This window comes from Megascapheus bottae, chromosome 8 (assembly GCF_031878675.1).
Source record: "Megascapheus bottae isolate mThoBot1 chromosome 8, mThoBot2.hap1, whole genome shotgun sequence".
NCBI lineage: Eukaryota > Metazoa > Chordata > Mammalia > Rodentia > Geomyidae > Megascapheus > Megascapheus bottae.
In genome coordinates, this window is record NC_143516.1 from 70,100,555 (window position 1) to 70,124,093 (window position 23,539).

At 35.4% G+C, this 23,539-nt stretch overlaps 1 protein-coding gene across 33 annotated transcripts in view; it reads right to left on the reverse strand.

Annotated features, from left to right (window-relative positions):
• Rims1 (regulating synaptic membrane exocytosis 1) overlaps positions 1–23,539 on the reverse strand; it is a 492,115-nt gene that overhangs the window by 160,222 nt on the left and 308,354 nt on the right. For all 33 annotated transcript variants that reach the window (XM_090338562.1, XM_090338560.1, XM_090338558.1 and 30 more), the window contains 4 exons: positions 18,794–18,861; positions 15,040–15,150; positions 5,654–5,753; positions 1,435–1,558 (listed from right to left, as the gene is read on the reverse strand). In XM_090338562.1, the coding sequence (XP_090194688.1) occupies positions 1,435–1,558; positions 5,654–5,753; positions 15,040–15,150; positions 18,794–18,861 (403 nt within the window). The remainder of the gene's footprint in view (positions 1–1,434; positions 1,559–5,653; positions 5,754–15,039; positions 15,151–18,793; positions 18,862–23,539) is intronic.

Below are 23,539 nucleotides of genomic sequence, written 5' to 3' on the forward strand. Positions count from 1 at the left end.
TTCCAGTCTACTTTAATTGTTTATTGATTTTTAAAGTCATCATAAATCAGTGTTTTAGCTGGTAATCTGATAATCTGTTCCATATTTTATTTGAAAATTTATTTTTGTACTTTTGTCTCATTTTCCAATTTACTTACCTCTATTCCAGTCTTATATTTAAGTCAGTCCTAGAACATATGCCATGTAAAAACTAGCACAAATTACCATATTCTTTTAAAAATCTTCATGTAAATGTACAATTTTTTTCAAATGTCTTCAATGCTTATTTTATTACTCACCATTTAAAAGTAATTAAACTTGCCTTACTTTTAGAGTTTTATGAACTAATGTTGTTCTTTGATATATTATTAAACACTTTTGATTCTGTGATATGAGGATATTTCTATTTTCTTGTATGTTTTATATTGCCATGTAATCATGAAGACAATAAAAACGGTAAGTTAGGTTTTCAACATAAATTGTCTTGAATTAATGGCTGTATATTATCTGGGAGAATAAGAAATCATTTTCAAGACCATATTCAAACATCAAGTCAGCTATAAGGAGCTGTGCACAAAGCCTCCTAAAAAATCATAGATTGGCAAAATGAATATTTACCTTGAACTTTGTGCATTTACAAGAAAAAAGTTAACACTGTGAGGAAGTCTAGATAGATGGGGAAAGCATTCCACTGGCTAAAGATAATTATGATGAGCACTGAGGTAAAAAGCATATCAACTATCACAACCAATTTAAATATTTGCAGTTCTTGCTTTATTTTAAATATAACTTGGCACTCCTTAATAAATAGGTTGAAAAAACTGTCTTCGTAGAATAATTTAAAAGTATCATAGGCTGGGAGCTTGTGGCTCACATCTATAATTCTAGCTTCTTAGGAGACTGAGATCAGAGGATAGTGGTTCTAAGCCATCCTAGGAAAGAATCCAGTTAATTACCAAAAAGCTGGAGGTAGAGCTCAAGTGATCGAACACTAGCCTTGAGCAAAAAAAGCTCTGAAACAAAGTCCAGGCCCTGAGCTCAAGACCCAGCATAATTTTTAAAAAGTTCACAAAGATATATAAAATTATTCATATTCTAATCATAACAAGAAAATGTGCCTGCTAGTGACTCCTTTAAAGGAAATGATGTTCCTTAAAATAACTAAACAGTACTAATCCTACCAATGAAAGAAAATATTTTACTAAGAGTTCAATTGTGAGAACAATATATCCATAGTTTTTGATATTTTACTTGTTAATTTGTGGAGCTTCAGAAATAGAAATCCACTGTTTTTTAATTTTTTTAAATTTTAGAAACCTAAAACGTATGCCAATAGTTGATAAGAAAAGTCTATCCACATTATCATGTGCTGTATGAATGTATAAATTTCTTTTTTAAAACCCTGCTAATACATGTAATTTACTAAACTTAAGAAGCAAGTTTTTTTAGCCTTACCCAATAGGCCTTGAAACAATAATTTCAACTTGAGGTTCTGATTTTGATTCTAAAATAATGTTGTAAACTTCTTCATTTGTAGCTCCAGGCAGGGGTTTACCATTCCATTCTAGAACTTCATCCCCTTGAATTTAAAAAAAAGGGTATTTTTTTACCTTATATATTCTGTTTATTTTTCTTATCTTTTCTCTTTCTTAACAAAGAAATGCAAGACAGATACAAATAGGTTAATCTTGTAGGTTCTGCTCTTAAAAGCAAATTACATAATGTCAGCTAAATGCTTCTTCTAAAAACCTTTATTCTTTTCTTTGTTTTGCCTTTTTTTAATTTACTTCCTCCCACAAATGTTAGTGCTCACTGGAAATACCATAATATAAAACTGCCTTTATACTTTGAGATAGACCAGAAACATTATTATAGAACAATCTCATGCTATGGGATTGAATTAGCATAGTCTATCTGGGAACATTAAAAATAACAACTGGCAGTATGCCTCATATAATAAATGTACACAGAACTGTAAGTGAAAAATTATTAAACCGTGCAGACATTGTTTTACTTTAGGTTAAGTGCAGAAATTAACGCTTGCCAGCATGAGTTTTTCTATTACAAATCAGTCTATTTGTCTTCACTGGATGCACAACAAAATAGAAATGTATGAAAGGATTTGAAGTCACATTCAAGGGTAACACAGGGAAGAGTTACAAAGCAAGCAGATGTAAAACTGTTGCATGACAGTTAACCCACTTCCAGATGTTCAGAAAACAGACATTCTATAATCGGTACTGGATTTGAAAGAACAAATAGGAAATGCTTACAACAATTTTAAAGACATGCTGCTAATTTTTTGAATTAATCCAAGATTAGTCAGGGAGTGTAGAATGAAGTTTCATGAACATATATGAGATAATATCTAATTGTAGTCTGAGCTAAATTTCCAAGATAGGTCATTTGAATACAGATTTATTCTCATGTATAAAAAGTTTAGGTCCCAAATAGTTTTCATCCCAGAACCCTTAAATTATAATGGTAAATTCAGCTGAAAAAGCCCCACTTGGGAGACAATTTGAGGTGTTTTCATTTGTTGAAGACATGCTAGTTTGTTGTTCTTAGTCTCTAGAGTATAGTAGGAAGAGAGTAGTAATAGCAATGAGTAGGAGTTACATTAGTGAATCAATATCATTAAAATGTAAATATAAATATACAGGTACAAATGTGAAATCTTTTTGTTTTAGAATAGTTCAAATTTACCTAAAATAATTGAAAGGAATTGCTATAAAAGTTATTTTCAAGTACTTCTTATTTTCCTCTAGGGATTCCTTCATTCAAAAACAGAAGGTAAATACTGAAAAAAAAATGTGTGCGGTTTTGCCTTGTTTACAATACTAAACAGCACTGAACAAATAAGAGGGTTATTACCAATTCTTAACTTCTATGTAGATAGTCACCTTTAGGAAAGGTGTTCAAAGAGGCAATATATAAATGTACATCATTGTTCAGGAAAGAGAAGGAAAAGAAAATTAAAAAGAAATGAAGGAAGAAAATCATCTTAAATTTACAATCTGTTGAATGCTTCAGATTTTTCTAAGAAAAAAGTAGCTTAAATAAGTATAGGCAATCACATTACAGATACATATGTATGTGTATATGTTTGCACACATACATATATATGTTAGAAAAAATTTGTAAACAATACTTACCCTGATATAGTCTATTCCACTTTTAAATTAATGAACACAAAAAAACTCCTTTTACTACTCAGCAGTGAATTACAACCTGTGTTTGTAAAAGTACACTATAAAATTCTCCTTCTACATAGCAACCTGTATCTTTTTATATCAAATTAAATTAATAAGTATTTATTGCCAGATCGATAACTTGTAATCCAGAAAGCAGTCTAATAAAATGTACTTATGCACTGATAACATTTTAGGTATAGATTTAAACAAGAGGGCACACATATGAAAGTGATATTTTTTCTATCTTTATATATGGTGGTGGAGAAATAAGATGAGAATAAATAACTTTAAGAAAACCTGTTTCATGCAATGAGAGGAGTTCATTCATGGTACTGGAAGAGAACCCCGTGGCACAGGTGCAGTCTCAGGAAATACTTGTGCATTGGGCAACTTGAGATTAATTTTGAAGGATGGAAAGACTTTCAATAGAACAGAAATGCAACCTGAAAGATGAACTGTTGCTGGTCAAGCTTGCCAGAGACCTACACGTGGACTGATATCGCTTGGTGAGCTGAAAATGCTAGGAGACAAAGCTACAGAGTGTTGGTTCGAACAAGGGATGATGACCTGGAGACAGAGAGTCTCAGTCACCAGGCATTCTGAATTTTAGACTGTTAAGTCAAGCAGCAGGGAAGTGCACAGGTTTGAAGGGGGCAGGACTGCGGGAAAGATGAATGAGGTGCATGATGATAAAAGAGCGCTGTAGCTTTTTATAAACCAACAGTGTTTTCACGCAACAGTTCCTATATTACAATATATATTAAACAGACTGTATGGTCAAGTGCACAAAAACTAACTTTTTTCAAATGTATTTATGTTTTAAAGTGTAAAGTACACTTACGTACTTTCTTTTCCTTGAGGCTTTGTAACATTACAAGTTTAAGTTTCTTAGGTTCTCTGAGGCTCAGTTAATAAATGAAACGACTTTTAGGAATATTTAATAGAAAATAAGTCCTTTAATTAGTTATAATATTCCACTAATCCTTCCTTCCTTCTTTCCTTCCTTTCCTTCGATCTTCCCTATTTTCCTCTCCTGTTTTCTCCCTTGTGTTTTCTTTTCCCTCCCTTTGATGCCATCAGTGAGGCCTAAACTCAGGTCCTGAGCTCTATCCTTTACCTCTCTTTGTTCAAAGCTTGCGCCCTACACAAGTTGCCTGGCTACTTTTTACATTTTGTCAGTTAACTGACACTCATTGCTTCAGACTTTCCTGCGTGGTCCTGTGTTACACTTGTCATCCTCCTCAGATCTTAGCCTCCTGAGTAGCTAGGATAACAGCTGTGAGCCACTGTCACCCAGCCAGATTTCTTTGGATCAAGTTTTCTTATATTACTTAACTCAGGATTCTTATACTTTTGAGTCATTAGACCAAGGACTCCATTTACCAAGTCTTCTTGAAACATGCACTCATCTCTGCTCAGAAACAATAACGCATCATACTCTGCATCCCACCCAAGCTGTCTAGTGTTTGGAGAACAATCCCAACTTAGGGCTTTCTACCAATACCACACCTGTTTAACAAGTCTTGGTTCAAAGTAAAGCACATGGATCATTTTGGAACTGCTATACTTCAATCAACTACATATGCACACTTAAAGTGTCCTAGAATGTTTTCAAGTTCTCAAGAACTACAGATTTTGAGTATACAGATTGGAAGTATGAGCTGGAAATAGTCTCTTTCTGCATGCTATGGGGTAATTAATACTTAATGCTACAGATCATATGAGTGTGAGTCCTGGGGTTTGAATCCAGTGACCTTGTGCTTAGTAGGCGGGTAATCTAACATTTGAGCTAGCTCTACTTTCTGTACAATTGCTTGACAAATGCAGAACCAGATACTCTGAACATAAATTTCTAGTAAACTCTATAGTGAAATAAATGGAAAGAAAAGTTAACATGATTTTAACTAACAAAAGTAAATGGTTAAAATTGTATGGATACTACATATACAGTATATAACTAATTTCATTGTGTCATTTCCAAATACCAAAGAGGTGGCAATTCTCCATACATACAATATATGCCACATTAAATATTTTGTTGCTTAGAAAAATAAAATAGCACATCATGAAAAACTCTACTGCTAAATAAGTGTTTCGGAACAATTATTTAAGACTGTAGTAACTGCTGCAGCTAAAAAAGGAAACAGAAGAATGAAAACATCAAGTGAATTTTTTTTCACAAAGTTAAATTGTTTTAGATTAGAAGTTTTTAGGAATCCAATGAAATGAACTGCAAAAATAATCCTTTATTATTTTGTATCAATGTGTTTTCTACATAAATAAGAGAGTTCCACTCTTACAGACTCCAAATTGTATTTAGTACAGCCATCAGGCAGTGTAATGGGTATCTCCATGAGGACGGTGAATTCATGCTTGACATTAAATTAGTGATGTAGCTCTGGTACATAGATAATAGCAGATTGAGATCCACTACCTCATGCACAGAGACTGCACTGGTGAAAGACAAAGAAGGACTTTACCTGCTCTGAGATGGCCAACCACATCTGCCAGGCTGCCCTTCTTCACTTTGGTGATAAAAGCACCCAGGCGTCCCAAGTCAGTCATTTTTCCTCCAACAACCTAACAATCGAAAAGACTCTCAGTGACATGTAACTTTACTTTGAGGAATCATGCCCAGATTCTTTTACAATGTCCTTACAATCAATTAGAGGGACTTTAAGAAAAACATCATACATTCCTGATTAAAAGAACTTGCAGTACAGTGTACAAGTTTTATTATAAATGAGGTTACCATGTAACGAACAACAGTACCAATAGTAACAAAATAAAGAAGGAAAATAATTAAAAAATAAAATAAACAATAAATAACAATACAAAGTTATGATTAACAGTATACAACAATTAGTGCCAAATCGCCCTGCCTTACTATTAAATACCAAGTGTTTCTTTTTAGCACTGTTTATTTTTTTTTCTTTCTGTTTTGTGCCAGTACTGGGGCTTGAACTCAAGGCCTGAGAACTGTCCCTGAGCATGGTCTCTTCAAGACAAATGCACTAACACTTGAGCCACTATTCCACTTCTAGCTTTTTCGTGGTTAGTTGGAGATAAGTGTCTCATGGACTTTCCTATCTAGGCTAGCTTCAAACCTTGATCCTCAGATCCCAGCTTCCAGAGCAGCTATTTACTAGCTAGGAGGAACCTGGCACCTGGCTGGGGCTCTGCTTTTTAAAAAAATATTTTGAGGGGCCGGGAGTTTCCCTAGAGATAGAGTGCTTGCCTAGCATGCACAAAGATGCAGGTTCAATTCCTCGGTACCATATACACAGAAAAAAGCCAGAAGTGGTGCTGAGGATCAAGTGGTAGAGCTCTAGCCTTGAGAAAGTCCAAGGACAGTGCTCAGGCCCTGAGCTCAAGCCCAGGACTTCCACAAAAAAATATTTTGAATAATATCTACAGATTTAGATCTCTGTATGTAGTAGAAGGTAGCACTCCAAAGTCATGAAGAATCAAGTGAGAACAAGCCACAATTGGCCATCAGCATGTGTAACAATGGCAACAGACTAACTGTGCACCTAAAATTAATAATCTAAATTATCATATCAACTAACATATGCCTGCTTCTGCCTAACTCTCAAAGTCACAGCTGTTCACTGAAGTTTTCATGTGGCATTCCAGTACACTGAAATTTGAACTCATCTGAGAAACTCTAGATCAATCAGTGCAGGGACTCAAACATACTGAACCAAACATAATAAAGGATGACTGTATTGAGGCTGACCTACGGTTTCTAGGAACATCCACATTAATGCAGGTAATAAGAAGTATTTCAAAGCAAGAATAAGTAATAGTAATAAGAAGATAGAATGAAACATATGAATTGCATTTTTTTCTGTGTTGGATTTCAAATCCATCACCTCGTGAATACTCAGCAAGCATTCTATCAGTAAGTTACAAGCCCTGTTCCAAACATCCGGCTTTTGTTGTTGCCTGGGCACTGTCCCTGAGCTCTTCAGCTCACCACTACCATCCTACCACTTCAGTCAGAACCCCACTTCCTAATTTCTAGTGATTAATGGAGATAAGAGTCTCACAGTTTTTAATGTCTGAGCTTGTTTTAAACGGCGATCCTCAGATCTCAGTCTCCTGAATCACTAGGATTGCAGGTGTGAGCCACTGTGCCAGACTGACCTGTCCATTTGAATTTAAAATCACCCTTAAAAATGTTATATTTAGAAAAAAGTTGAATTTCCCTAATATATCTGATACACAAGGTGGCATGGGTCAAGATGTATTTTATTCATAGACTAACTTCTAAAATTGAAACTCCTTTGTACATCTACTTAATAAAAATAAATAGTAAAAATAAAAATCTGAAAATAAAAATACTTCACATATAACACTCTATACCCATTAAAGAAATTAATTTTATTTGTAAATTTTAAACTCTCTCTCTCTCTCTCCTCCCTCTCTCTCTCCCTCTCTCTCTCTCTCTCTCTCTCTCTCTCTCTCTCTCTCTCTCTCTCTCTCAGCACTTTCCACCCCATACTCCCTTTCTCTCCTTTCCTATTTTCTTCTTTTCCTGTTCATTGTTTTTTAATTCTTTTTTACTTTATTGTCAGGGTAATGTATAGAGGGATTACAGTTACATTTCCCAGGTAGTAGGTGCATTACTTCTCCCATATTGATAGCCCTTCTCATGTTTTTGTGCCCATTTCCCTCCTTCCACCCCCTCCCAATCATCTTGTTCTCCCCCTTCCCTTTCCTTTTTAAAATAAACAAAAAACAAATCAACATACATAAAATATATTAGGTAACAAAGTCAGATACTGTTAACAATATGAATTTTTTAAAAAGGGCAACAAAAGAGAAGAGTACATTAAGAACAACAATAACACAAGATAAAATTCTTGTTTCCAGATCCTAGAGATCCTTTCATTTAGTCTTATCCTATTCATATAGGTACATAGGTTTTGAGCTATTGTAGTCCTCTGCTAGGAGAGACCTAAATGTGTACTAATTTTTACAAGTGAGGGAAATCATTGAGCCTAAGTTCCTTTGGGTCTGGCTTATTTCACTTAACTCAAGTATTTCCATTTCCTTACAAATGGGGTAATGTCATTCTTTCTGATGTTAGCATAGAATTCCATTGTGTATAAATACCACATCTTGATCCAATCATCTACTGAGGGGCATCTGGGTTGGTTCCAGATCATAGCTATGGGAAATAATGCTGCAATGAACATCATTGTGCTAGTGGCTTAGTGTGTCCTTGTTCCTGGACATTTGGGTAAATGCCAAGGAGTAGAATTGCTGGGTCATAGGGGATTTCTATGTATAGCCTTTAGAGGAATCACCATACTGTTTTCCATAGTGGGTCAATGAGTTTAAACCCCACAAACAATGTAGTAGTAATCCTTCCAGGCCACTTCCCCACCAACATCTGCTGTTATTAGATTTCCTGAGAATGGCCATTCTGACTGGAGTGAGGTGGAATCTCAAAGATTTTTTGATTTTGCATTCTTTTTTTACTTTTTCTTTTTTATTGTAATTAATAGGATTACATCACATTCATCAGATAGAAGATGCATTACTTTGCAAACATTGATACCCTCTCTTATGTTTTGGTCCCTATTTCTGTCACCCCACCCCACTGCATTTCTTTTATGGCCAGAGATGTCAAGCATTTCATGTGTCTATAGGCCATTATTATTTTCTCTTCAGAGAAGACTCTTTAAGTCTTTAGCCCGCCTTTTAATGAGACGGTTGTCTCTTTGAAGATTTGTTTTGGAGAGATTCAATTTTTTTACCTGTAGACATATTTTAGATATGAGGCCTTTGTCTATTGTATGGTTAGTGAAGATCTTCTCACATATGTGGGCTTTCTGTTTAACTTGTTAGCTATGTCCTTTGCCATGCAGAAGCTCTGCAGGTCCATGCAATTCCATTTGTCCAAACTTTCTTTAATGTGTTGTGTTTCTGGGTCTTTATTAACAAATTTTTGACCTGTGTCAAGATCTAGTGTATCTCCTATTCCTTTTTATAAAGTTTTCAGGTTATCTGCTTTTTCCTCAAGGTCTTTGATCCACCTGGAATTAATCCTGGTGCAGGGTGACATAGAAAGTTTCAACTTTAGTTTTCTACAAGCGCTTAACCAGTTCTACCAGCACCACTTGTTGAAGAGGCTGTCTTTCTTCCATTCTAATTTTTGGCTCCTTTGTCAAAGATTAGGTGACCACACATCTGTGGGTTGATTTCTGGTCTTCAGTTCTATTCCAGTGGTCCATAGGCCTGTTCTTGTGCCATTACCAAGCAGTTTTGGTTATGGTTACTATACCTTTATGAGTCTAAAGTTTGGTATTGATATTCTTCCAGCACTGGTCCTTCTGCTAAAGATTGTTTTTGCTATACAGGGTCTTTTATTATTCAATATGAAATTTTGGATTGCTTTTCCTATTCCTTAAAGAATGATATTGGGATGTTGATGGGTATTGCATTGAATTTGTAGATTGTCCTTGGCAGGATAGCCATTTTCATGATGTTAATTTTTCCGATCCAGGAACATGAGGTGCTTCCAACTTCCTTAGTTCTGCTTCAATTTCCTTTTTCAGGGTTTAAAGTTTTCATCATAAAGGTCTTTTACATACTTAAGTTAATTCCTAAGTACTTTATTTTCTTTGAAGCTATTGAGAAAGGAGTTACTTTCCTGATTGCTGCCTTGATCCTCTCGGCACATAGGAAGACAGTTGATTTTTGAGGGTTAATTTTATACCCTGCTCAAAGTTTTGTATCAGCTCAAGCAGTTTGGGAGTCAAGTCTATAGGGTTCTTTACAGAATCATGTGATCTGCAAAGAGAGGAAGTTTCACTTCCACTTTCCCTATTTTGATTCTCTTTATGCTTGCTTCTTGTCTTATTGCTCTGGCTAGGAATTCTAATACTATGTTAAAGAAGAATTGAGAATGGGCATCCTTGTCTCGTTCCTGATTTTAGAGGGAATGGCCTCTTTCGCCATTAAGTATAATGCTAGCTCATTATACTGAGGAATGTTCCATGGATTCCTAGTTTCTCCAGAGCTTTTAGCATAAAGTGGTGTTGGATCTTGTCAAATGCCTTTTCTGCATCTATTGAGACAATCTTGTGATTCTTGACCTTGCTCCTGTTGATGTGTTGAATTATATTAATTATCTTGCATATATTGAATCAGCTTTGCATCCCTGTGAATCCTGTTTAATCATAGTGTATAATTTTTTGTTGAGTTGCTGAAGATGGCTGACCAGTATTATGTTGAGAAATTTTGCATCAATATACATCAAGGAGATGGTTCTATAGTTCTCTTTTTTCGAAGAGTCCCTGTCTGGTTTTGGGATGAGGGTTATGGTGGCTTCATAGAATGAGTTTGGCAAAGAGCCTTCAATTTCAATTTCACTGAATAGCTTGAGGAATATCCAGTGTGAGCTCTGCTTTGAAGGCCTTATAGAATTTAGCTGTGAATCCATCTGGCCCTGGGCTTTTCTTAGATGGGAGGTCTCTCATTGCCATTTCTATTTCAGTACTTCAAATAGGTCTGTTTAGTTGGATTAGGTCTTTTTGGTTCAGTGTGGGTAAGTTAATATTGACTAGAAATCCATCCATTTCTTCTAGATTCTCAAATTTGATGGCCTACAGGTTATGAAAAGTATTCCCTTATGATGCTCTGGATCTTGGAAATTTCTGTGGAGATATTTCCATTTTCATCTGTTATTTTGTTTATTTGGTGTGCTCCCTACTTTTTGTGGTAAGATTTGCTAAGGGTCTGTCAACTTTATTAATTTTTTCACAGAACCAGCTCCTTGTTTTGTTAATTCTTTGTATGTTTTTTTAGACTCCAATTCATTTAATTCTGCTTTGATTTTAATAATGTGCTTCCTTCTACTGGAATTGGGATTGGTTTGTTGTTATTTTTCCAAGAACTTAAGGTGTACCATCAAATTGTTTGTTTGAGGTTTTTCTAATTTGTTAATGTAAGCTCTCAGAGCTATAAATTTTCTTCTGAGTACTGCCTTTGCTGCGACTCAAAGGACCTGGTATTTTATGTGTTCCTTTCTGTATATTCCATAAACTGTTGAATATCTGTTCTGATCTCAATGACCCACTAGAGATTCATCAATGTGTTTTTCAATCTCCATGCGTTACAGAGTTTTCATTGGTGGAGATTGGTGTTCAATTCCAATTTGATGCTGTTGTGGTCTGAGAGAATGCAGGGAATTATTTCAGTGTTTTTGAATCTGCACAGGTTTACTTTATGCCCTAAAATGTGGTCTATTTTAGAAAATGTTCCACGTGCTGCTGAAAAAACGTATATTCTGGTATTGCTGGGTGGAGTAATCTGCAGATGTCTGTTAGTTCTAGTTGGTCTATACAATTGTTTAATTCTGAGGTTTCTCTGTTCAGAGATCTGGCTGATCTATCGATAGGTGACAGTGGTATGTTAAAGTCACCATCACTGTGTTTAGATCTACGTGCAGTTTTAGTATAAGTAATGTTCATTTGATGAAGTTGGGTGCTTTAGCATTAGGTGTGTAGATATTTAGGTTATATCCTTCCAAAGGAGAGATCTCTTTAGTAGTATGTAATAACCTTCTTTGTCTTTTCTCACTAATTTTAGTTCGAAGTCTATTTTATCTGCTATGAGGATGGCAACTCCAGCCTGTTCATGGCAGCCCCTCACTTTCAAATAATGTTTGTTTTTTGGACAAGATGTGTCTCTTGAAGACAGCAGAAAAATGGATCTTACGTTTTGATCCAACTAGACAGTCTATGCCATTTAATTGGAGAGTTAAGTCCATTGATATTGAGAGTTGATTGAAAAATATTTACTAGTTCCTGCCACTTTTTTAATTTTGTTAAGGCCTATGACTTTTCAATTCTTGCTGCAGTTTGTTGGTATGATTTTTAGGTGTCATTTCTCTGTCACTAACATGTTGATTTTCAATGTGTAGAACGTCTTTGAGAATTTTCTGTAATGCTGATCTGGTTGCTACATAATGTTTCAACTTTTCCTTAGAATGGAAGGTTTTTATTATTCCCTCATCTATGAATGAGAGCTTAGCTAGGTACAGTATTCTTGGTTGGTAGTTATTTGTATTTAGGGCATGACATACATCATTCCAAGCTCTTCTTGCTTGCATGGTCTCTGCTGAGAAATCTGTGGTTATTTTGATTGGTTTTCTTTGTAGCTGACTGCTCTCTTCTCCCTAGCAGCTTTAAGAATCCTTTTTTTGGTCTCTGTTGATCTTGTACTGATTATAATGTGGCAGTGGGATGTCCTCTTCTGGTCAGCTCCGTTTGGGGTTCTAAAAGCTTCTTGTATCTGGATGGGCCTGTCCTGGATATGTGGAAAGTTCTCTAAGTTGATTTCCTGAAGTATATTTCTAATTCCATTAACCTCCTTCTCCAGGCCCTCCTCAATAATGATTAGCCTTAAATTAGACTTCCTAATTGTATCTTGGAGCTCCTGTGGAGATCTGTGATATTTCTTAGACTTGGTTTGAATTATTTTCTGGTCTTTCTTTGTATATTCTAGGTCATCTTCAGCTCTGGAGATTCTCTCTTCTGCACTGTCTAACCTGGTATAAATACTCTCTACTTTGTTCTTCATCTCCCTTACTAATTTTAGTTGGTCATTTTTGCTGCTTTGCATCTCTTGTTTTAGATCTTGTATGGACTTCTTTACCTCCTTGATTTTGATTTGAGTGCTTTCTTTTTAGTCCTTTAGCTCAGAAGCTTTATTCTCATTGGATTTTTGTTGGAATTCATTCAGCTTTCTGTTTGTGAATTCATGAATTTCTCCATTATTCTTTGATTGGCTTCCTCACATTCATGTATATCCTTCTTTATGTTTTCAAACTTTTCATTGATCATGGTTATCAACTGCATTTATAGAGCATTTAGAGGACTCTCCTCCAGGTTTGCCATTGATGGCTCTATTGCTTGTTTAATTTGAGTGGGAGATGCAATTCCTTGATTTGCCTTTTTTCTTGAGTTTCTTGTTCTGCCCATTTGAAAATGGGAGCAAGACTAATACAACACAAGATTACAATTTTAAGATAATAACCAACCAAGTGCTCTATAGCTACATAAACTTCAGAGGTTCACAATTTTAAACTAATATTTTCACTCTCTCTTCCTTTTGTGCACTTAGAAACAAATTCAACACCACCACCGAACACAGTGTTAGAACCAAAAAAAAAAAAACACCCTAAACAAACAAAAAACAAGCCACAATCCAATCACTATGAAACTCAAATCACTCTATCTTTAGTAAAAATGAAAGAATACATATTTAGTCTGGTCAACAATGATCAGACCAGAGCTAAAAAGATATTATGAAAAACAAGAGGGGGAAATAAGAGAAGAGTAATGTAGAAATGTAAGAGTAATATAGTAATGAAGAAAAGGAGCAGAGTGAAGATAACTTTGACCTAAAGTGATAGAAAGGAAAAATAAATGAACAAATAATTTAAAAAATTAAATGTTAAAATAATAAAAATAATATAGAAAAAAACAATATATATATACACATAGGAAATCAACGATTAAAAAGTCACATCACAATTATGAGTTTTTAAACAAGAAATACTAAGATTAAAAACTGAAAGATTAAAAGCAGGGGATTGAGTCAACAAAAATATAATTTGAAACAAATCTGTACACATGAAGGAGGACTACTACTTATTGCGGTTACTATGTTTCTAGAAATGACCATAATAACAGAAGAAAAAAAGTGTGGGGGGGGAAGGATGGAGAAAAAAATGGCCAAAAAGAAAGTAACAAGTAAAAATGAAAAGAAAAAAAGTAGTACAATTTTCAAAAACTATGATTAGAAAAAAAAATATTCTTCAGTTTTTTCAGGGAAGAAACTTGTGTCTCTACTGAATTTGGGATTCAGTCTGTTTATGAAGTCTATTATCTCCTATGTTTTGGCTTAGTTGATTTTTCCAATCAGTTTGCTTGACTGGGAAGAAAAAGTTCTGCCTTACAGACTTGGGGTCTTAGTGACAGCTCACCCAGGTTAATTTACTGGCAGCGCTGTGAGCTTTATGTGTCCTGCAGGAGAAAACTGGCTGTTTTCTGTAGCTTGAATATGAATGGAGTTGTATTCTACTGGAGTTCCAGGCCAGCTTCAGAACTTACTCTGATCCAGCCTGGGCCCACTATTATTTTAGGGAATTCAGCATAGAGTAGCCTTGAGGTGGAATGCCTCTGGCTTTGTTTACAGAGGGAGCAAAGCTGTGTAGCCAGGGAAGGAATTGCTCTCTCCAGAGCAGGGAACCATTGCATTGAGATCCTTTGCTCTATTGAGAGATGGCACTGCAGACACCACTTCTCAGGGTCCAGTTATCTGCTAGTTGGTCTGGCAGGGTCTTTGCCAGTTCCCAAGATGGCACTGCTGTTGGTTTGTGGGGGAGGAGCTACCTTCCCAATGCAAGCAGGGTGAGAATGTCTTTGTGAGGTACTCACTTCCCCTTGGTTATTTGCCTGTGGATGGAAGGATGAAAATTTCTGCTCATAGTCACCTGGTCTGTGCTGTAGGTTAGTGAGGTGCTGAGCGCTCAGGTGACCATGACTTTGTCTTGGCACAGCTGCAGCAGCAGCTGCTGCACACCACTGCCACTGGTGTGAACTCAAAACTGTCTTCTTAAGCAGGCTGCTTGACTTTTTCCTCTCTGAATGACATCGATGCACTACTACAGCTTACTTAGAATCATTCTTTAGCTATAAACTTTCCACTACAATGCTAAAACTGGTATCGTGGTAAAAGCTCAGAAAGACTCATTCTGAACCTCGACCATCTTCCCAGAATCCCCTGTGAATGCAATTTGTGTGAGTATTCACTCCTTAGAAGTATTTTAAAGCATCATACTTACTTTAAGTCCAAGTAATGCACCTGATTCTTTGGGCATGGTTGTTCTTTTGTTAAGGATAACACGTCCAATTAACCGATCACCCTCTTTAGACGGCTGCCACGTTACAGGATGCTATTAAAATATAAAGTTGAAAAAGAACATGCTTTCTTTCTTATAGACACGCAACTGTTGAGTGTAACTTGATGCACTACTGTTTGTTAAGATACTCTATACGAAATCAAGGGATGAGTGTATTTAAAATTCTAATCAGAAAATGCTGAGTTCACCTTCCTTGAGATCCTGAAAGCATCTGGATTTCAAAAATATAACCCACTATTCCTTTATTAAATTTGTTTAATATATAACTCTAAGATATATACAACTACATGAATAACACAATGAACTAATAAATAATGTATCAAACAGGGTTCTGGTGACTCACACCTATAACCCTACCTACTCAGGAGGCTGAAATCTGAGGATCACAATTCAAAAGTAGCCTACGCAAGAAAAGCTCCATGAGACTCTTTGCTCTAAGGAATCACCAAAAAGCCAAAAGTGGAGCTGTGGTTCAAAAGGTAGAGCACTTGTCTTGAGTGAAAAAAAAAACCTAAGAGTATTCTGGTCTTGAGTTCAAGCCTAGTACAGACACACACACACACACACACACACACACACACACACACACACACACCCATACACACACACACCATTACAAAAAAGCTCCATAGCAAATTCTTTATTCCAGAGGACACTATCACTAGCCTGTAACATTTTTCATTTAATTTATTTTATTTGAGAATAACACTCATTCAATATGAGCTAAAATAGTTGTCACGTAAGTTAATATCTTAAAAATGGTTTGGAAATAGAGTTCTTGACATTTTACACTATCTCTGCTTACATAAAGAAAAGGGTTCATGTCAATGGAATTCTTAGCCAAAAGGTTCTCAAATTACAATGGTTTATCTTATAATACTTTTTACACTTTACAATCCTACAAAAGGGTTACACGCTGAGTAGAAGCCACACATTGAATTTCAGTCTTTTGTCTTGGTTGGTGATAACTTGGCTTTGTGCTCCTGTATGAGATGGATGGTATGTAGTGGAATCACAGCTCCCAGAAGGCTGTGCAATTGGTAAGCAAATGGAGTGCCCAGACCCCACATGGAGGAGCTACTATACAACCAGGATTCCAAGACAAGTTTATTAGACCAACAACATTTTAAGTTAGCAATATATTTTATCCCAATATAATCCCAACAAAATGAAGAACACTGTGCATCTCAATCTCATTTAGAAATATAGTAGATACTAATTAATAAAGCTTTTTGTTTTCTTATATTTTGTAATCTCAAGAAAAATATGGAAAAATAAGGAAATTATGAAAATAGAAGAGTGACTATTAGAGAGGAGAACAGGAAGAGGGGAGACAAGAGAGGCATTTTCATTGTTGCAGGCAAAAATGAAAATGTCTCAATGAAACATCATTGTTTTGCATATATGCTGGAAGGGCCTGAGCACTGTCCCTTAGCCTTCTCACTCAAGGCTGGCACTCTACCACTTGAGCCACCTTTCCATATCTGGATTTTTTGGTGGTTAAATAGAAATAAGAGTAAAAAATCATATTAAGTGAAGTAAGCTAGACTCAAAGAAACAGGCTCAATCTTTTCCTTCATTTGTCATAATTAGTATGAACTTTGGACTGTCCTGGCAAAGGTTTACAATAGAGCAAAACCTAGATACATAAGGCCTTATAGGATGAGGCTAAATGAAAGGACCTCCAGGATATAGAAACGAGAGCCATATAATGTGTGGTTGCTGTTCTTAATGTACTATGCTATTTCTCATCTCTTTTATTGTCCCTTGGTTATCTTATATGGTTATAGTATCTTACCTTTTTATCTGATATATTATATATACGTTTATTAGTTTATATGAAATTAGATAGTGAAGGTGGTAAAACAAGATGAGGGGCAGGGGTGGGAGGAGGGAAATGGGGACAAAAACATGAGAAGAGGTAGTAATGTCTGTTAAGTAATGTACCTTCTGTCTGGCTATTATAATGTAACCCTTCTATTAATTTCAATAAAAATATATTTAAAAAAAGAAATAAGAGTCTCACAGATTTTCCTACCTATGCTGGCTTTAAACTGTGATTCTCAGATCTCAGCATCCCAAATAGCTGATCACAGCCATGAGCCACCGGCCCCCAGTTGACATACATCATTTTTCACAATACCAAAGAACACTGGGCAAGACCTTTGCCAGCTTGGATGGACCATCATCACTTTCTTGGCTATCACACCAGAAAAGTCCATGCTGGTTTTATCTATCAAACCAAACTTGATGCTACCATGGACTGATACGGGTTTCTGCACAAGGGTACCCTCATTTGTCTTTTCTGGAGGCAGAATTTCTAATGTTTTAATTCCCAGCATTTTCTTTCATGTTGCTGTGAGAAGATGAAGAAAGCAGCTGAGATTTCTCCTCTAGCACTTCAAATGATTTGATTTGGTAGAACATGAGCGCTATGTGACTTGTTACCCTTTTATCTACTTTTTTCATACTTTTGAAATCTGCAACGAATCTACCTAATGAACTATATCCTCTCTATCTTCTCCCTAGCACTTCTCTGCTGAAGAATAAAATAATGTGGGTTGTTTTGTTTGACTTTTTTTTTGAGGAGTTGAGAGGATGTACATTCTTTCACACACTATCTAGTGCTCTATGAAAGACTTTCAAACGGGAAGAGAATGAGAGCATTTGATTATCAAGGTAGTATATTTCCTCAGAAGCATGAATCAAGATTTATTATCTAGGAAAATGCTGGAGATCCAATCTGGATTGGATTTTTGTGTGTGCCTGTCAGTACTGGAGCTTGAACTCAGCTGTTAACCTAACCTCTGTCCATTTCCACCCTACCCCTTGAGCCACAGTGCCACTAACCGGTTTTGTAGTGGTTAATTGGGTTAATTGGAGACAATAGTCTCACGTCTCTGGGTCTTTAGTGTCTGGGCTAGCTTTGGACCTCGATCCTCAGAGCTTAGCCTCCTGAGTAGCTAGGATTATAGGTATAAGCCATTGTGCCTGGCTTACTTTATTATTTTTTTTATTATCAGTAGTTGTACAAAAGAGTTTTCATTCAAAATGTGAACCCATGAGAAAAATGCATCTTGATCCATGTCATCCTTCCATCATTCTCTCCCACCTCTTCAACCCCACCCACCACTCAATTTTCCTAGCTCCATTTTACATATGCACACTTATTATTATGACTGCATTTGGTCACCTTTCCTCCCTTCATTCATCTATACCTCTCCCCTTAGCCTCACTCCTCCCACGGACACTTCAGGGCAGAGCTTCCTGGTACTCATTTTTTTAGACTGTAAATTCAAATGAGTTACATAACTGGAATTCTCTCCTGCATAGTCCATATTTTAGTCAAAGTATTTGTGCATGTATGTATATGAGTATGTATGTGTTTGCATATCTATTTATAAATTAAATTTCCACGTATAAGAGAAAATAAGAAAAAAAACAGCATTTTCTAAAAGACTTCATTAGAAAAGATTTCACAATAATGTGTACTTAATTAAAAATGTGTTGTAGTTATTCAGGAATCATTACTCCTGAGATCAAGGCTGTCAAATTGAATTGCTATTTGTCCTCGTAAAATGAATCATGCAGCAGAAGATGATTAGTATTGATCAGCACTGAGTAAAGGACAGTACATGGCACACAAAGGAATGCCCTCACGTTGTAGAAAGCTTACCGAGCTAATAGGTGACACCTCCCGACTGTGCCACGTGGCAGGATCCAACCAATAATAATCCAAGTCACCTGCATAATGATAAGAGAAAAAAAAGGCAATGTCGTTTAAGCATAGAATGTATCACTTGAAATAATACCTATTCAGACTATGAAGTAAAGTGTTAATAGTATTATCATCGTGAGTGTGTACATACGAGACTGACAAGTCTGTCAGTCATAAAGGTTACTTATTACTTGAGTCACTGGAAAGAATGAGAGTGTGACCAATGTACTTCATACAGTAGAAGAACTATCTTCTCAACTCATAGACTAACACAGAAACATACAGAGAGAACTGGGTTAATTTTCCCTTCTGCTCTTCTGCTCATCATACTAAGGCACATCCTGCCATCTAGTGGTGTAAGTTAAACCTGCATTAGCTGAAGTGAAATATTAAATGAGCCTTCCTTTCCAGTACACTGAACTATGTTGCATTTTCTGTAACTATTCTTTGGTTTATATTTTTTCTTATTAACAACAAAGCATGGCATGGAGATTTAGTATATAGAGATAAGAAAATAAACTTTAAGCTGGGCCCTGGTGATTCACACTTGTAATCCTAGGTACCCAGGGGGCTGAGATCTGAAGACTGTTCTGAAGACAGCCCTGGGAGAAAAGTCCACAAGATTTATCTCCAATTAGCAATCAGAAAAACCAAATGGCAGAGTGCCAGCCTTGAGTAAAAAACTAAAAGAGAACAGCCAGGTCCTGAGTTCAAGCTTAGGGGAGATAGAGAGAGAGGAAGGGAGGGAGGAAGGGAGATAAGATACTAGATTTTTACTAGAATACTTTAGATCATAGAGAAGTTGCAAACAAATTAAGAAAGGAAATGTTTGTTTCCTTTGCATTTGCGATTCTTAAAACTACACGTATATGAATAGCTCTTTCTTTCTTTCCAAGGGCATATATAGTACTACAGTTGAAATATTACCAATATAAATGTTGTTATCCAAAAGAAAATTTTGCCATTTGTACCACAGCAAAATTACTTGTGCCCAGTAATTAGATGTACTGATTTCTTCAATCTTGATTCTACTTGAAATAATACAATTAATTAACAGTGCCTCTGAGATCTATATACTCAGGGGAGTATTAGTCCCTAAAGAAGAAAAATGTTTTCCTTAAATTGAAGATATTTTAATAAATCTTTCAAGCTCAAAGTTCATCCCACAGTAAAGACTATAAGAAAAACCAGCTTATGAAATCTTCCACTAACTGACCCATGTCTTAACAGTTGTGTTCTATGAGACCTTGCCTGGCTGTTTCCACTGCCTCACAAAATGGAGCATCTAGTTTCCATTATCTTGTCCTAAGTCCAGACATACCTACACATATTTATGAGCACAGAGCAGTCTTCATATGCAGAGCACCCAAAGTTGATGCTGCTGGCAAAATTCACTGTGCAGTTTGTCATCTAAAAGATTTACTGGGAAACCATCTTGAAGAGATTCTAATTTATTTGTTCTAATGATAGATACAGATAGATAGATAGATAGATAGATAGATAGATAGATAGACAGACAGACAGATAGACAGACAGACAGATACGCATGTACGTGTGTACACACATACATACTTGATACACTGGTATAAAAATATATGATACATCCCTGCACTATTCACAATAGCCACTACAGATGAATGGATGCAAAAAATGTGGTATATTTATGCAATGGAATTCTACATAGCCACCAGACAAGATAAAATAATGGCATTCACTGGGAAGTGGATGAAACTAGAGCAAATTATGTTAACTGAGATAAGTCAAGACCAAAGGAACAAAAGGCGCATGGTCTCCTTGATATGTGGATAATAGATACAAATAGTATAAGAACGATGACTTAACATTCAGGTACTCAAGGTCATTGACATGATCTTGGAGATATAAATATAACTACATAGACACAGAAATCTATGATGGGATATATTCTACATACATAATGTTATATAGATTTATATGTATCTATGACACACAAAGTCTCAGTTTAATTTTAATTATGTTCTAAAACTTATGTGCCAGTGATTACATATAGAGCTTCCCTTCTTGATGTTTGTTAAATATGACATTTAAAATATGCTGTAAAAATTAATTTTAATAAAATCTTTTAAATAAAATAGATGATACATAAATAGATCATAGACATTATATACACACAGGTATATAAACAGATGATAAATAGATTAGATAGATTGGCAGAAACATGCATATACTGGTATATAAATGAATGATAGATAAATAGATTATATACATGATAGAAAGTTTGAGCAATAGGTATATTATAGATATATATAAGTATATGAATAAATACTAGTTGACAGATAAATCAAATAATAGATGCATACATACACACACTAGTATACCAAACAGATGGAAGATTGGTGATATTACAAATGGATACAGGTATATAAATGGATAAAAAGAGGATAAAGATTGACAGACACAGACACATGCATACATACATACATGATAAATAGATGATAGAAAAGACTGAGTAATAAGCAGATAGATGATAAATATGTACATGGGTATATACAAAGATGATAGATAACTTATAAATTAAAAATACATATATGGGGCCGAGAGTTTAGCCTAGTGGCAGAGTGCTTGCCTAGCATGCACGAAGACCTGTGTTCGATACCTCGGTACCACATACATAGAAAAAAGCCAGAAATGTTGCTTTGCTCAAGTGGTAGAGCTCTAGCCTTGAGAAAGCCCTAGGAAAGTGACCAGGCCCTGAGTTCAAGGCCTAGGACTGGCAATAGATAGATAGATATCTAGGTAGGTAGGTAGGTAGGTAGGTAGGTAGGTAGGTAGATAGATAGATAGACAGACAGACAGACAGACAGACAGACAGACAGATAGATATGTCCATATGTCTTTATGTCTATATTTGTCAGATAATTCCGCTGCAGCCAGTATGGTTTGATTTTTTTGAAGTCTACAAATTTTGTAGCTAAATTTTTCTGTCAATTTTATTGAGACAGAAGAAAACAATTACTAAATACTGCTAACAAATGTAAATGTAAAAAATCCAGTATTTTAGCATTTAACATTTATGTTTTAGCAAACAATTATATCTCTTTCATATTCTGAGCAGCTTTACAGTTTTGTTGTCACTAATTTTGTTATAATCTACCAAGTCAAGAAATACTAAAATCTAAAGTTAAACTTATTTGTTTTGTCTAGCCATATGATTGCAGCTTCTAAAGATACTAAATTGTTTTTTGCCAGTCCTGGGGCTTAAACTCAGGGCCTCGGCACTGTCCTTGAGCTTTCTCAAGGCTAGCTCTCTACAACTTGAACCACTTCCTTCTGTGTATGTGATACCAAACAATCAAACCCAAAGCTTCGTGCATACTAGGCACACACTCTAACACAACCCAAGGTACTGAATTTTTAAGTACTTTATTTTATCTTTATAATTCATTATTATGAATGGGATAAGCAATACCCAATAAGACTAAAATATTCATAGTCAAGTATTTCATTAACATAAAATACTTCCCTTGAATCATTTTCTAAGAGAGGTTGAAAGCTATTGACTGTCAGGTGTAGACATAGCTTCAAAATGTCAAATTCACAGTATTTGCTTGTAGAATAAGAAATTACCTTGGCTTTTGTATTCAGTGTAACTATAAAAGAGCTAACTTATTTTTATTTAGTTGGAAACTTATTCAGTCTACTAAAATGTCTCAAAGTCCTAAGGAGACATGTTCTACGTAGAGTTGTGTCTACTTCTCTTTTGAGAGGGGAAGAGGGAGTATTTTGTAAAGAGGTTTAAGACAAATTCATTACCTAGCCCTTGGGAAAAAAACATAGGCTCATTAAACCTACCAAACACAGAAACTTAAATGCACAAATGTCCATGGATTTTTAGTATATACATTCATTTTATTTGCACAAATCAAACATGTATTAAGAATACATGTCATAAAGAATACCTGTGTCACAACAAGTATTCAGAAAACAGAATTCATTTATCCTAAATCCAGGTCACTGTGACTAGGGTATTCTAACATAGAGAGCTACACATCTCTGTGAGTTAAAATTCTGTGTCTTTGTGTCCAGTTTCAAAGCACAATAGGTTCTAGTAACAATATCCCTTACGCCAACATCATCAGTTGAGTGAAAATGCATTACAAATAATATGTTTGCAATGCATGTAATATGTTTAGCATATACATATGTAATATGTTTGGTATATGTGTATTCTAAAACTAAGAGCTCCATACTTCTAACATAATATTAAATACTTAATAATTTATGTGAGATTTACTTGTTCAAGTTTAGCATATACTAAATGCACATAGATAAAGGAAAAAGTATAAGCAACTCAGGAGCATACCACTTGAATACAGTATTAAAACATTTAGCTGGTGAGATGCTTATCTTCAATTAACTACTGGAAGATCTCAAGTGGAACTGTGGTTCAAAGTGGTAGAGCACTAGTCTTAAGCAAAAAGAGCTTAAGAACAGCACCCAGGCCCCAAGGTCAAACCCCACAACCAACAAAAATATGTTCAAACTTCTGGAACATCTGGAGAAAACACATGAAACATTTTAATACCGTTATAATGAGTGATGATAAAAGAATTCATACTAATTCTAAGAACAATCCCCAATCCAATTCCAAATGTATATTTAGAACTCTGCTACCTGTTTTCTAATAAAAATCAATTCTTTCTTGCTAAATAAAATACGTTGTTG